The sequence below is a fragment of the Ochotona princeps genome, chromosome X (assembly GCF_030435755.1).
Source record: "Ochotona princeps isolate mOchPri1 chromosome X, mOchPri1.hap1, whole genome shotgun sequence".
NCBI classification, from domain to species: domain Eukaryota; kingdom Metazoa; phylum Chordata; class Mammalia; order Lagomorpha; family Ochotonidae; genus Ochotona; species Ochotona princeps.
In genome coordinates, this window is record NC_080865.1 from 23,008,705 (window position 1) to 23,025,021 (window position 16,317).

At 37.4% G+C, this 16,317-nt stretch overlaps 1 protein-coding gene across 1 annotated transcript in view; it reads right to left on the minus strand.

Moving 5' to 3' along the window:
• Positions 1-1,351: 1,351 nt before the first annotated feature.
• The window catches only part of IL1RAPL1 (interleukin 1 receptor accessory protein like 1), a 1,231,223-nt gene continuing 1,216,257 nt past the window's right edge, over positions 1,352-16,317 (minus strand). The window contains exons 11-12 of the mRNA XM_058658644.1: positions 3,737-3,907; positions 1,352-2,961 (exon numbers count right to left, since the gene is read on the minus strand). Of these exons, the coding sequence (XP_058514627.1) occupies positions 2,243-2,961; positions 3,737-3,907 (890 nt within the window). The 3' untranslated portion in view covers positions 1,352-2,242. The remainder of the gene's footprint in view (positions 2,962-3,736; positions 3,908-16,317) is intronic.

The window sequence follows — 16,317 nt, forward strand, 5'->3', positions numbered from 1 at the left end:
ATAGCACAAAGTAAACAATGGCCTTCTCAGCTTCTGAAAATAATACAATGTGCAAAGCTGACCTTAAATTTTTATATGTCCTTGCAGCTTCAGTTCTGGTTTGTGGAAATATAACATAGATTCAAGGGGAGCAGAGAAATATAGACAGATTGTAGAGAAGGACCCAGTCGAGTTGTCAGGAAAATACCACTTTTTAAACAAATAAAGATCAGTGCAATCCCAAGGCTCCTGTACCTTGCAGCACAGACACTGCCACCTTCGCATTCTTACCAAATGCTTATACTCATCCCTCACACATTTGCAGTTCAATCCTCCCCCAGGAACTCTACTGCAGTTTATAGGTTGCTTTATTTTCTTTCTTCCTTCCTTCCTTTCTTTCTACTTTTTTTTTTCCTTTTTGGTGGCAAGCTCAAACATTAGTACTGTTATCAAAGCTGTAGATTGTTTCTCATTATACAGTGATAGGAATAAACCAAACATACAATGGTCACTACACAAGCCCACAGACGATGACTGGGATGGAAGTTCTACATTGAATCTCCGATGTAATGTTTTAAGTTCTACTCTTAGTGTTTTTTTATTATCACGTTAACTTTTTTAAAAACTAAAAGCTACATAGGTAATATTTCCTTTTAACAACTCTGCTCTCTGCAGTTTCCTTTGTGATGGTATCACCTTACTATGAATATGAATTAACTGCTTATGTCTGATTTCAAACGTAAAGCTAAATGCTGAAGGATGAATTTCCTGGGAGCATCAGCTTTCTGTTTCTAAAAGATTGAATTATATAGTTAAAATGAACTTTTTAATGCAAGAAAATTAGTTCACCTTCTGATCTAACTTGAAAACTATGCACTGTAAATGATGTTTATTTTCAAAATACTGATCTCTGTATATTTGACTTCCTGAGTTCTTAAATACCTTGATATTAATGTGTTGTTCATGTTCACAAACTGAAACCAATTCTGAAAGTAGCCTTGAAAATTAAATACAAGTGAATTAACATTTAAACACAACAGGACCTCACAATAGTTTCACAGATCTTCTCTGACTCTTTAGAAAATAACAATTCATATAATACAAGGTGACAAAACATCTGATGACACATCCTGTCCTTCCCTTTGGTTCCGAAGCCTCCAATGCAAATTTCATTTTGCCTTGCGTTGATTCACCTTTTTGAGTTAACCTGCCTGGCATTTGCACATAATCTCATTTGCAGAAAAAATATAGAGTGAAAAGAGGAAATAGAATATTAAACAAAAATAGCCACAAACACATTCATGCCTTTCCAGGAAGTGATCAAATATAGGGCTTCATTTTTTTTTTTGTTTTTTGGTTTTTTTTTTTTTTGCTTTTTGTGGTTTTTTTTTTTGTTGTTTTCTTTTGTTTTATATATATTTATATATATATATATTTATATATATAAGGATACATCAACTAATTAAAAAAAAAAAAACGGAAATAACACTCTTCCCCAATTTCATGCCCTTGATCTTCTCAACACTCTGTAGTGGTCACTGTCAAGTGAGTGACTAGCACACCTCTGGGTCTAGAGTGTATTCTGAAGAGCAGTGAATTGACTATGTTAAGACAGTTAGGCCCACCCCTACCCCTCTACAGTTTACATATCATGCCGCCATTAGAAGGGTAGAAGTGGGGAATGAGGCGGGACAAGGAAGAGATTCAGGGCTCTGACTGGCGGGGCCCTCCTATGCACAAATGGTCTTCTCTCTTTAATTTTTTCTCCCAAGTGGCAATGCTGTCGTGTGTCGCACTGCGCTCTGAAGGCCAATGGGGCCCAGCTGATCCTAGGCAGAACCCGAGTGAGGATCCGGTGCTCCTTGTCCCATCGGAAAGATTTGTCCAAGCACCCCAAGGAAATGTTAACAGCAAAATAAAATTTTTAGAAAAGGAAATTAAAACCCATTCTAAAACTAAACTAATGAAGCAAAAAAGGGTTTTCTATCTATACCTCAGTCTCTTTAAAAAAAAATGTAAATTACAAATTCCAATGACATATAAAACAAAGTGAAAAAACGTAATGGAAAGAGACATGGTAAAACAGGAAGACACTGATGCTACAAAGAAATTCCAAAAAACATATGTACAAGACCCTGTTTTTCCTCGTGTTCTAGAGATTGTAATGCATGTTTTTAACAGCAGCAGTCGAGGAGTTAGTTCCAGGCACTGGACTGCAGATTCCATTCAAACTCCCAGGGAAGGGATGGCCCTTGGTTTTCTGTCACCAAATCACGCTGGATATACTGGTCTCCCGTGGCAACAGCGGCAGGATGGCACTGTTTGTGTGGGCCTCATCTGGATTCTGCTCCCTGCTCGATTTTGTCTGAGGCCGCTGCCCGTTGATGAGTGTCATAGGGATGTTACAGTAGGTATGCTGATTTCCTATGGAGGTAAGAGGCAGGGTGCCGGTAGGAGGTACGTCGTACTCATAGCTTCGGTAGTAGTGTTTCTGACGCATTTGTGAATGGTACGTGTTGTGAAAGGTCGAACGCAGATCTGGGTGGGCAGTGGCTAGAGCTGTGGAGGTGGCTGCGGCCATGGAAATGGCTGAGACAGTCTGCAGCTCCCCAAAAGGACCCTGCTCACTGACATCTAAAGCTTGCTCATGTGTAATGGGTTCTATCCTTTTAAAAGGCATTTCGTATTGTAAACGTTTCCAGAACTTAGAGTTCAACTTGTTACATTTTGGTCCATGCCATTTAATAACCGTCAGGAGCTTGATGGTGTGCTTGAGGGCCTCTACCTCCTGGTAGTTCATAATTCCTCGTAGTTCACTGCATTCGATTAGTATCACTTTAATTTCTCCAGTCACAAGCATGTTTCGAAGTCTGGTCTCCAGTTCAAAAATGCTCCAGCCCCTTCTAACTACATAATTTGGAGTCATGACAATAATCAGCCGTTTGCTTTGATCTACACATCTTGCCACATCTTCAATGTATGCTACAAAAGAGAAACAAGGCAGATCCAAAATATTGAATCAGACATTTCTTCAAGAATGCCTCAGTCAATTCTCTTTCATATATTAAATTGTGTTTTTGCTGAATAAAACCTTGAAAAGGCAAAATTACCCAGTGGCCACTTGGAATATTAGGGGCTTTGTTTCTTCTAATGTTAGAAATATTTTCCAAAGAGATAAAGCTCTCATTAGGTTCATTAATTATGCAGGCTCACAAACTGACAATATTTTGTAGGATAATTGAAATGTCTTCCCTTCTCTAACAAAAATATATTTCTTTAAAAAATTACTTAACTATGTATTTCATTGTATTTGAAATGCTGAGAAACAGCGACAGACAGAAATTTCCCATCTGTTAGTTTATTCCCTAAATGTCCATATATCCAGGGCTGGGCCAGGCTGAATCCAGTAGCTAGAATTTACTTTTGGTCTCCCACATGGACAGCAGGTACCCAAGTACTTGAAGCATCACCTCCTGTCTCCCAGGGTTTGCATTAGTAAGAAACAGGGATTGGAAGCAGAGCCAGGATGCAAGCCCAAGTACTCTGATAGGCGATATTGGCATTACTCATGATGTCTTAACCACTGTGCCAAATGTCTGTCCTCCAAATTATATTTGAGCACATAAAGACATTCCTTTCTTGAGAAATAAGCATAAATAACTTGTGAAGAAGTAAGATTTAAAAATCTGCAAATATATGATCACTACATAGGCCTTCACACAAATATTTATACTCTCAAATGAAAACATTAACTTACTTCCAGTTGGTATTAAATCTCTGTCTGGTATAAACAACTTATATCCATAATGTTTTTCAAGCATATCAGGTAAGATTTCAAGGGCAAACCGTTCTTCTTCCCCAGTCTCTTGATTCCACTGGTCAGGATCCACTTTGGTGTATGATAAATATGCATCATAATCTTTATTGTCTGTCAAAAACAAAAAAAATTGAAGTCACTGCTCTGCAAAGTAAGCAGTAGGAAAGAAAAGCATTCAACCCCCCCCCAAACATCTCCAAATGTGCCATTTCTGGGAAACAACAAAACAGGTCCTTATTAATTTTCATAAAGAATTCAATAATGATAAACATCTCAGAATAATGTTGGGGGTATAAATGGACTTTGTCATTATTGTCTTTTGTAAAGACTAAGAGAAATTCATTGAAAAAAGTGATGAAATGCTGATTTCCATGCTTTTCATGTTCAGATCCTGGGGAACCTTAACTGCTTATTAAAGCCACATATTTAGATCATAGTGTGCTCTTACTCTATTGCTTTCACCTAGTTGAACCTTTGTCCATTTCACTCTGTTGGAAAGAAAAGAGAGAAAACTACACTGGGCTTGACTGTGGAAGAATGATTTTGAGACTGTGTATGTTGTGATGGTTTTCTGTTGGAGAGAACACAAAAGTAAATTTGGAATAATTAAATGTTTACTGAAAGCCAGTTCTTATATATGGGGACTGAGAATATTAATTAACTGAATGGTTATAGAAAAGATATTGTTTTAATAGTTTCCATTCATTTTATACAATGAAGGAAACATTAAAATCTGATATCATTCCTCTTTTTTTTTTACATAAGAACACTTCATATGTTTGAGGACTAATGTCATGTGATCTCAATTTTTTAACACAGCATTCCAAATTTCTTATTTTTTTCCCCTAAGAATAAGGAATCATTTATCCTCCAAATAACCTGTTGTTTCTTAATTTCCTTTTTAGAATATGATACTAGGATTCTTAGCTCACCTCAGCTCTAAATACTATCAATATGCTGGGCCAATGTAGTGGTATAGCACTTCAATTGCTACCTGTGATGCCAGCATCCCATATGGGCACCAGTTCATGACAAGGCTGACCCTTTTCTTTTTTTATTTTTTTCGTGTCTTTTTTATTTATTTATTATTTTTAATTCATTAATTACATTGTATTATGTGACACAGTTTCATAGGTACTTGGGTTCTCCCCACCCCTCCCCAAACCCTCCCACCATGGTGGATTCCTCCACCTTGTTGCATAACCACAGTTCAAGTTCAGTTGAGATTCCCCCATTGCAAGCATATACCAAACATAGAGTCCAGCATCTTATTGTCCAGTCAAGTTCAACGGCTTCTTAGGTATACCCTCTCTGAAAGGCTGACCCTTTTCATGCACATGGGAAAGCTGCAGAGGATGACCCAAGTGTTTGAGCCTCTGATACCCTCATGGGAGATCCAGTTTTCCTGTCTTCTGCCTGGCTCAGCCCTGGTTTTGCAGCCATTATAGGTAATAAATAAGCAATGGAAAGTCCCCCACCCCCTTAACTCTGCCTTTCAAATAATACATCTATAACATTTTTATTAGTATATAAAGAACAGACTTCATGTATTTGATGCAGTTCTAAAAAATTAACCATGCTTCCTTCCCTCCGTCAACTCACACTCCTTCATTCCTTTTTTTCCCTTTAATTTTTGCAGTAACATAATTTCATGATCACAAGCTTAATGTACCACTAACCATGATGTTCAACAAATAAAGAGTAGAAAGTCCACTGTTCTACAGGTGTATAGAGAAGGGCTAAAAATAATGAAATCATAGGAAGTCATTTTCATTCTTATGTCTTTTTTGTATTCTGTATTAACTACTACATTTCACTGAAAACATTGTCTTTTTGGAACTGGCTTATTTCACTAAGCATAATGGTCTTCTTGCATACATTTTGTTGCAAAAGACGGGAATTTGTTCTTTTATACGGACCTTGCAACGCAGTTATTAGCTTCTTATTATACCTAATAAAAATTTTTCCCTGAAAAGTTAAAACCATAAAATGATTTCTAGGTAGTTCATGATTTTCAGACTACTGGAATTAACAGAACTATATGATTTGAATCTCAGGAAGTGAGTTTTATTTTGTCCCTATAGTCAAAAGTATATTCCTGGTTTTGGATCATAGTGAGAAAGCTTCAAGCTTTTCCCCATTAAGGATGTTGGAATTAGATTTTTCGTATATTGCTTTGATCGATATTGGATTTTACTAGATATTTTCTCTGCATCTACTGAGATGAGCCTGTGATTTTTATTCTTTATTTTGTTGATGTGGTATGTCACATTTATTGACTTGTGTATGTTACACCATTCTTTCATGCCAGGGATAAATGCCGTCTGGTTTGAATGAATTGTCTGATGCATTGTTGGAATCTGTTGGCTAGTATTTTGTTGAGTTTTGCATTGGTGTTTATCAGGGATATTGGTTTGTAGTTCTCTTTCGCTGTTGTGTCTTTTTCTGGTTTGGGTATTAAGGTGATGCTGGTTTCATAGAAGGAATTTGGGAGGATTGCCTCTCTTTCTATTGTTTTGAACTGATAACATAATATTGGAAGTTCTGCCAGAGCCATCAGGCAAGTAAAAGAAATTAAAGAATTCAATTGGAAATGAGGAAGTGAGATTATCTCTCTTCTCAGGTTATATGTTTATATTACGTACAGGAACCAAAAAACTTAACAAAAAGACCACTGAACTCATAAGAGAGTTTAGTAAGATAGTAGTATACAAAAACAATGAACATAAATCAATTTCTTTAGTATACACAAATAATTCCATGGCTGAGAAAGATCACCCCTATTCAAAGTGGGAAGAATCTTAAATAACTTGAAAGAAACCCAACCAAAGACATGAAATACCTCTACAATGAAAATTACAAAACATTAAAGAAAGAAATAGAAGACATCAAAAGATGGAGAACTTTACTGTGTTTGTTGGTCAGGATCAACATAATCAAAATTTCTATATTACTGAAAGTAATGTACAGATTCAGAGTCATCCCAATCAAAATTTCAACATTCTTCTCAGAGCTAGAAAAGATGATGGAAAAACCCATCTGGTAACACATGAGACCCTGAATAGCCAAAGCCATCTTAAACTAAACAACAAAAGCAAAGTTGGAGGAATCACAATCATAGATTTCAAGAGGTACTGCATGGTGGTGGTAATCAAAACAGCCTGGTACTATTACAAAAACAGAGAAAAAGATCAATGGAACAGAATAGAAACCTCAGAAGTGAGCCCACACATCTATAGTTAATTAGCCTTCAACAAGAAATGTTGAAAAAAACCTAGGGAGAAAGGATAGTCTCTTCAACAAATGCTGCTGGAAAAATTAGATATCTGCTTTCAGAAGTAAGAAACAAGACTTCTCTACCTTTCAGTTTATACAAAAACCAGATCTAAATGGATCAAGGATCTAAACCTACACCCAGGCAATATCAGATTGCTTGTGGAAAATATAGGGCACATCTATAAGGAATAGGCATAGGCACAGATTTTTTAGAAAAGACACCAATCGCAAAGTCAAAGTCAAAATAAGCATATCGGACTACATCAAACGAAGAAGCTTCTGTCCAGCATAGGAAATGATAAACAAATCAAGGAGTCAGCCAATAGAATGAGAGAATATCTTCACACACAACACAACAGATATGGGATTAATATCCAATATCTGCAAAGAGCTCCTGAAACTCAACAACAGCAAAATACTCAACCCTGTTAAGAAATGGGCAAAGGACATAAGCAGATATTTTTCAAAAGATGAAATTTAAAACGATAATAGCCACATAAAAAAGAAATGCTCAGGTGTTCTAGCTATTAGGGATATGCAAATCGACACCACAATGAGGTGCCATCTAACTCCAGTGAGAGTGAGCCACATGAAAAAAAATCAGCAAAGTATAATTACTAGTGAAGATGTTGGGGAAAAGGTGCCCTAATCCACTGTCGGTGGGAATGTAAACTAGTACAACAGCTGTGAAAATCAATAGCTCCCATATGATCCAGCCACCACACTCCTGGGAATATATCCAAAAGAAAATTAAATCTGCATGTGGGAGAGCAACTTGTAACCATGTATTTATAGCAGCACAATTCAAAATAGTGAAGATAATAGGAATCAACCCAGATGCCTGTAAACAGAGGAATGGAAAAATAAATTCAATATTGTTTTTGCTATATCTAATGGATTTTAATATTTATGATTTTATTTTCATTACTTCAAAAAAGTTTTTTTTTTTTTTTTTTTTTTTTTTTTTGGGCACGGCGGTGTGGCCTAGCGGCTAAAGTCCTCGCCTTGAACGCACCGGGATCCCATATGGGTGTGGGTTCTAATCCCAGCAGCTCCACTTCCCATCCAGCTCCCTGCTTGTGGCCTGGGAAAGCAGTCGAGCACGGCCCAATGCTTTGGGATCCTGCACCGCATGGGAGACCTGGAGGAGGTTCTTGGCTCCTGGCTTTGGATTGGTGCAGCACCAGCTGTTGCGCTCACTTAGGGAGTGAATCATTGGATGGAAGATCTTCCTCTCTGTCTCTCCAGCTCTCTGTATATCTGATTTTGTAATAAAAATAAATAAATCTTTAAAAAAGAGAAAAAATTTTTTTCTTCTTGCTAATCTCCTCACTGACTCATAGGTCACACAGTAGCATTGTTTGCTTCAAGAAGGTTTTTTATTTTCTCTTTCATTTCATAAGCAACAGATTGGTCATTCAGTAGCATGTTATTTATCTTCATGTTGTAAATTTTCTGTTTTTCTTCCTGCTGTTGATTTTGTTTTATGGCATCTCATTTAAGAGAATGTATAGTAACTGTGTAATACAGACCATCATGTCCAGATGTATGCATTTCTACTTCCAAATCAAAGGTGGACTCCAAATGAAACTGTTAAATAGATCTTGACAATAGAATGCTGGACTGTCTGCCATTGCCCATACCCCACAATGTCAGGATACACTTAAATAGCAGAGTGATGGACTTATGACTGTTTGTGAAGGACTATATTACTGTAATAACATAGGGGAAATCAGTGCAGGGGAGGGGATGTGGTTTTAGGAAGGTGGGAGGGGAAATCCCAGAGATGATGGAACTATATCATAAAGTAATAAAACAAATTTTAAAAAGAAGAAATTTTAGTGCATCTACTTGATGGAATACTTCTCAGTCATAAAAGGAATGAAAATTTGCTGGACCCAGCTGGAAATCATTATGCTTATTGATGTCAGTCCCCCTAAAACAAATATCATATGTTCCGTTTGACATAAGACAGCCAATATGCAAAGTACAATATATACATGTATATGTAAACATGTATATATATGCATATATTCATATAAATGAACTGTAAAAGGGAGACCTGCAGACTAGAAAATAAAGGTACTATACAGTATGTGTTTCTACTTCAGAATAAAATTTGGACTCCCAGTCAAACTTCTAAATACACCTCTACATTTTTTTTTTTTACCTTTGCCTATACTTTACCGTGTCATGATACAGTGAAATATCAGGAAGTTAAACTTGAAAGTTGTACCATGGGATTATACTATTGTGATAATACAGGGAAATATGGTGGTAGGAAAGATTGGAAGGGTGGAAGGGAAGGGTGAGGGGTGAATCCCTCTACCTACAAACTGTATGGTGGAAAAAATAAAAAAAGAAGTTATGTCTCAAGACATAGAACAACAGTCAAAAAGCCTTTTTCAACTAAAAGATTTTACCCCCCCAAAGATTTTAAATATCTAATGCTGAATTTATTCTATTCTGAAACTGTGTTTCAATTTAAGTTGATCTACAGTTGACAGGTATAATGATCATCATCAGGAAAGCACAGTGGAGAATGGAGATCATTAATATTGGTAGATTTAATCTGTTTCAAATAGAAGAGGGAAAGACAGGCAGACACACACACACACACACACACACACACACAGCGTTTTCATCCAGTGGTACATGCTACAGGCTACAGATGGCTGCAATGTTCAGGCCTGGGCCATGTGATAACTATATTTTCTCTTTGCTCTTGCCTTCTTTGGGCTTAAAAATAATCTGAAACCAGATCAACATGAGCCAGATCAGTAAGAGGAGAACACTTAAGAATCAGGAGAGATGCAAACAGTTGGTCCTCCCATTCTGGTAAGTTTCAAATGGTTATCACCTTTGTATATGTTTATACTGCCTGCTTCTGTTTTCCCTATATTATACCTGGACATTTCTCCTCCAACCCATAAACACTGACATTGTGTTCACTGTGACTCATTTTTTAAATTCTCACTCTACTTTTCCTTAAAAATATCCATATGTGTGTTTGTATATATATATCCATCTCCTTTCTTCCCATATCATCAACAATCACTTCTTTGTAGATATCTCCTCAATTTAGAAGTACAGTCCTAAAAAAAAAAAAAAAAAAAAAAAGAAGAAGTACAGTCCTTTCTCCTCAACTAGAAATGCTCTCCTACTTCTGGCGTGCTTAATTTGGCTATTCAGCATGTGTCTAATACTTAAAGTCACATTTTATTTTGTTTTTGTTTTAAGAATATAAGAATCTCACTTCTTTAGTATTTAAACCTCAGATGCATATTCCACATAGTCATAACCCTTTTCTATTTTTATTGGAAAGGCAGATATACAGAGAGGAGATAAAGAGAAAAAGATCGCCCATTCACTGGTTCTTTCCCCAAGTGGCCATAAAGGCCGGAGCTGAGCTGGTCCAAAGGCAGGAGTCAGGAGCTTTCTCCGGGTCTCCCATATGCATGCAGGTTCCCAAGGCTTTGGACTTTCCTCAACTGCCTTCACAGGCCACAAACAGGGAGCTAGATTGGAAGTGAAGCAGCTGGGATATGGACTGGTCCCCATATAGGCTCATGGTACATACAAGGCAAGGATTTAGACACTAGACTATCGTGCTGGGACCCACACGGTCCTTTTCTTTACCAATTCTTTCATAACAATACATTAGTAAAGATCTTGTATTTCTATCCTAGGTCAGGCCCTACTTGTTCTCAGCTGTTACAGTGAAAATTTACCTGATCTTCATATTCTGTTAACTTCTTCTGTAGAAGAGTTGCTGAATTTACCTTTCCAAATTTTACCACTGATCAGGCTTTATGGTAGCTCAAGTAATGTCTGTGACCACCCATGGAGTATATAGAAAAAGCAACTAAATAGTTTCTTTTCCTTGAAGTTCAGCCTGATTTCCCCGATTGGAGGGTGATTGCTTTTCCCACATATCATATAACAATGCTCATACATTATCATATCCTTTAGACTAGAAGATCCTAGATTCAGATTTGTGAGTAGACTTTAGTAGATTCTCAAATATTTGCTGATAAAATAAAGAAACGGCTTTTCAGTTTGGTACCCTGTATGTATAGAATTGGGGATTTTCTCAGGACCCAGGGCATTGGAGATGCAGATTCCATGCTACCCAGATTTATGTGACTAGTCAAATTTTGAGAAGGTGCACATTTTTTAAAAGATTTATTCATTTTATTACAGCCAGATATACAGAGAGGAGGAGAGACAGAGAGGAAGATCTTCCATCCGATGATTCACTCTCCAAGTGAGCCGCAATGGGCTGATGCGTGCCGATCCAATGCCGGGAACCTGGAACCTCTTCCTGGTCTCCCACGCGGGTGCAGGGTCCCAAAGCTTTGGGCCATCCTCAACTGCTTCCCAGGCCACAAGCAGGGAGCTGGATGGGAAGTGGAGCTGCCAGGATTAGAACTGGCGCCCATATGGGATCCCGGGGCGTTCAAGGCGAGAACTTTTAGCTGCTAGGCCACGCCGCAGGACCCAGAGAAGGTGCACATTTTTATAAACATAGAAAAATAAAATTATCCTATAGCCTAGTGGCTAAAGTCTTTACATTACATGCACTGGGATCCCATATGGGTGTCAGTTTGAATCCAGGCTGCTCCACTTCCTATCTGCTTGTGGCCTGGGAAAACAGTTGAGGATGGCCCAAAGCCTTGGGACCCCTCACCCATGTGGGGACCCAGAAGAAGCTCCTTGCTCCTGGCTTCAGATCGGCTCAGCTCTGGTCATTGCCACCACTTGTGGAGTGAATCCGCAGATGGAAGATCCTTATATCTGTAAATCTGACTTTCTAATACAAATAAAATTCTTTTTTGAAAAAAAAATCATAGGATGCTACCAGAGTCTATTTTTTAATATGAAGTTTATTCTTTATTTGAAATCAAACAACAAAGTTCTAGTAGATTTTTCCCATTAAATTGACTCAATTAACCACTAGCTTTGATATTTTATAAAAAATATTTTGACAAGATCAAATGTAATATGAACTTAGTAGAATTATGAAACATATGGGCTCAGCATGATAGCCTAGTGGCTTCATCCTCGCCTTGAAGGCATTGCAATCCCATATGTGTACCTGTTTGTGTCTCAGTTGCTCAGTTTCCCATCCAGGTCTGTGCTTGTGGCCTGGGAAAACAGTTGAGGATGGCCCAAAGCCTTGGGACCCTAGAAGAAGCTTCTCCTGGCTCCTGGCTTCAGATTGGCTTAGATCCTGGCATTGTGGCCATTTTGGAAGATCTTTCTCTCTGTCTCTCCTCTGTGTAAAATCTGATCTTCCTTTCCAATAAAATAATAAATATATCATTTTTATAAAGAAAAACATAAATTATCATATTTTAATGAAATCTTGATAAGTAAAAATTGAAGAGTGGGTCAGAAATGAAAATGTTTGGGAAGGTGATAAATATCAAGCATAATGCTATTTAGGAGATGACAAGCGACTCATGGATTTAAAATATACATATATATATAATGTAGCTTTAAGAAAAGTTTGGGTAAAGGCTCCCTATCGAAGATGAAGGTTGTGGCTCTGTTGAATAAGGGCTAGAACAGAGATTTATTGATAATAAAAACAGTTTGAAATTGACATCTGTGGTTTGGGGGCGTTTTTAACCCTTGTATTGAATAGTTGTCAGATGTTATTGTCAGCTAGCCATCGTTTTTTCCTTTTCTTCTCAAATATGCGTAAGTCACAGTAGTCATAGTAATAATGACAGAAGTCATCATTTAGTAATTAGACTAACAAAATGAGACTGGAAAAGTAATTTCACATGTTCAGGTGTAACATTTGCTCAGAAAGCTGTGATTATTGAAAATGATCACTGATTAAATATATGAGGGTTTTTATAAAAGCATTTTTTTTCCTTTCATATGGCTTCTCACATTTATTTCTAAGTTAAACTGTCTCAAGTTAAACATTCTGTGGAGATTGATCATATATCTTTAAATGAACAAGCATGATACATGTATTCTTAATATTTGATTTTGTGTTCCTTGAATATCATTTTAATTTTATTCACTTTAAATTTAAAATTTGTCATGGCAGGCTCTGGCAAGTGAATTCTAATTAATGATGATTGTACTGTACACTTTTTTGTAGTATTTTTGTAGTTGACCTTTTTATGATTTTAGTGCTTCTCTGGATTTTTTGACTCCATAAGAGTTTTTTTTTATTTTCAAAAAATTATTTATTTATTTATTTTATGATGCAGTTCCATAACCACAGGGATTTTCTCCTCCCCTTTCCCAACTCCCCTCTCTGCACATATTTCCAATATATTATTATAATAGTATATTTCTTCGAAAATAGCCGTAAGTCCATCACTTTGCTAATAAGTATATTCTGATATTGAAGGCACAGGAAGTGTCAGAGAGTTCAACATCCTATTGTCAAGATCTATTGAACAGTTTCATTGGGAGTCTATCTTTGATGTAGGAGTGGAGATGCACAATGCATCTCCATTATACAGCTCCTCTAGATGATTGTACATGCATGTTTACCTACATATCTATTGATCTTGTTTTTGTATGAGGGTTGCCTTACATCACAGAGAACATATGATATCTGTCCTTTTGGGATTGCCTATGGATTACTACTCAGCTATTAAAAAGGGTGAAATTCTACCATTTGCAACAAAATGGTCCCTAATAGAGACCATTATGCTCAGTGAATTCATAGACTTAATTATGTGACAGTGATTAAAAATACTTAGTTTGATACAGGGAGTGGGGAAATACATAGCATCTGAGCTCAAATCCTGAGATTTTATTTTATTTTATTTTGTTTTATTTTATTTAAAGATTTATATATTTTTATTGCAAAGTCAGATATACAGAGAGATAGAGAGGAAGATCTTCCATTCATTGATTCATTCATTCATTGAACTCCCCACGTAGCTGTAACTGCTGAAGCTGAACCAATCCGAAGTCAGGAGCCAGGAACTTCTTTCGGGTCTCCCATGTGGGTGCAGGGATCCAAGGCTTTGGGCCATCCTTGACTGCTTTCCCAGGCCACAAGCAGGGAGCTGGATGGGAAGCGGGGCTACCGGGATTAGAACCAGCTCCCATATGGGATCCTGCTGCGTTCAAAGCAAGAAGTTTAGCCGCTAGGCTATCGCATTGGGCTCTATCTTATTTTTTAAAGATTTACTTATTTTTTATTGGAAAGGCAGAGTTAGAAGGAAAGGCAGGGAGGGAGATCTTCCAGCTGCCGGTTTGCTCCCCATGTGGCTGCAATGGCCAGAGCTGGGCCTGTCTGAAACCAGGAGTCAGCAGCTTCTTGCTGATCTCCCACATGAAGACAGGGTCCCAAGTGCTTGGGCTGTTCTCTGCTGCTTTCTCAGGTTCATTAGCATGGAGCTGGATAGTAAATGGAGCAGCCAGGACACAAACTGGTATCCATAAGGGATGCTGACATTGCAGATGGAGAGACAGCTTACTATGCCACCAAGTTGGCCCCCCGTCTTAAATTTTTATATAACGTCTTAGGGACTTTATTTCCTGATCCATATAACAGTACCTTTCTAAAAGTGTCTAGGCTAGGATTAAATGGTTCTTTGTTATGTCACAAAATACTTGACCCAAATTAGTCATTCCACAGATAATTTCTTTCCCTTGCACCACCCACAGATAGGCAGGCAGTATAAATGTTAGAAGTCTTCAGAAGGGAAGATATAGAAGCATAGTAAAGGAAGCACAGAATTTTAGATAAGAAGGCTTGGATACTGCCATTTAGTAGTTTGTGATCTGAAGAAAATCATGTACCAGAAAAAAACCATATATCTTTCATGGTATTCAGATACTCATTCTGGAGTGTTCCCATATATAAAAATTACCCATTCACCACTATACACATTAAAAACAAGCAAATCAAAAAATAATCCTCCAGGATGTCTAGATGATTTACAGTTACTGTAGTTCATTTATGGACATGAGCATAATAATTGTGAAACCTATCAATAGTGAGTGACCTTGTAAATGAAGGAGAAAAAAATGTCTATGACCTAAGGTTACATATACACAGATGTGTTGAAATGGAACAAGTGGTCACATTTTCTGAGGATTGGGGGGTAAACATTATAATGTTGCCTGAGTTTTCGACACCATTAATAACTCCAAAGATCAGAAGCTCCCTTTTCTATTTTCAAGTTTGAACCCGATTAGTGATTATTGAGTTCTTCTATGCTTGCCCTACATACCCTACAGTCAGAGGGAAACAATAACAGCAATAGCAGCAACAACAAAATTCCATTCTTCTCTGAAAAGAACCAACATAAGCAAGGCCACAAGCATTTGAACAAAACGGGAGGGGACATCTGAGGCAGAGTCATGGAGGAACAAGGGAATTGGATGTCCTCCTCTCCTTTTTAATCAAACCAGCATGGGCACTATGTTAGTTAAATTCTGTTCTATAGACACAAATCAGGCCTTATCAGGCTGGATAGTAAATATTTAATTAGAATAAAGCAACACTTTGCCAGCAGTTACAACATGCCCTGAATAAAGTGTCTTTGCTTCTGATCAAAGGAAGATACTTTGTGAACTAGCACAATGCATGTTAGAAAAGACTGAATTGCTAAAAATAGAGTTTTCACAAAGTGTAATAATGAATCTTGAAAATGATCTCTCCATGGTGAAATCAGTTCTAGTTAATATCTATGAGTTACTTAATATAATTTTTTAAAGATCTATTTTATTTTATTTTATTTTATTATTGGAAAGGCTGCAATGGCCAGAAACTGAGCTGATCTGAAACCAGGAGCCATGAACTTATTCCAGATCTCCCATGCAGATGCAGGGTCCCAAGGCTTTGAGCCGTCCTCAACTGCTTTCTTAGGCTACAAGCAGGGAGCTGGATGGGAAGTGGAGCAGCCAGGACACACAGCAGCACTCATATGGAATCCCAGGCATGCAAGGCGAGGACTTTAGCCACTAGGCTGTTGTGCCAGGTCCTTAATATAATTATATTTTAGAGATAAATCTATCCCCTGTAAGACTCTAGTGGTCTGCCACCTTGGAGAAGCTCAGCTAGACCATTGCCAAAATGGTCCTGCAACATTATGCAGAATATTAGATTTTTAGATCAGTTGTACTGCTGAGCTATTTTCATATTTATCCCAGGTAAAATTTTCTAGCAAAGATTTTTTAAAAAATTTATTTATTTTTACTTGAAAGGCAGATTTTTAGAGAGAAGGAATGAGAGAGAGAGAGAGAGAATGAACTTC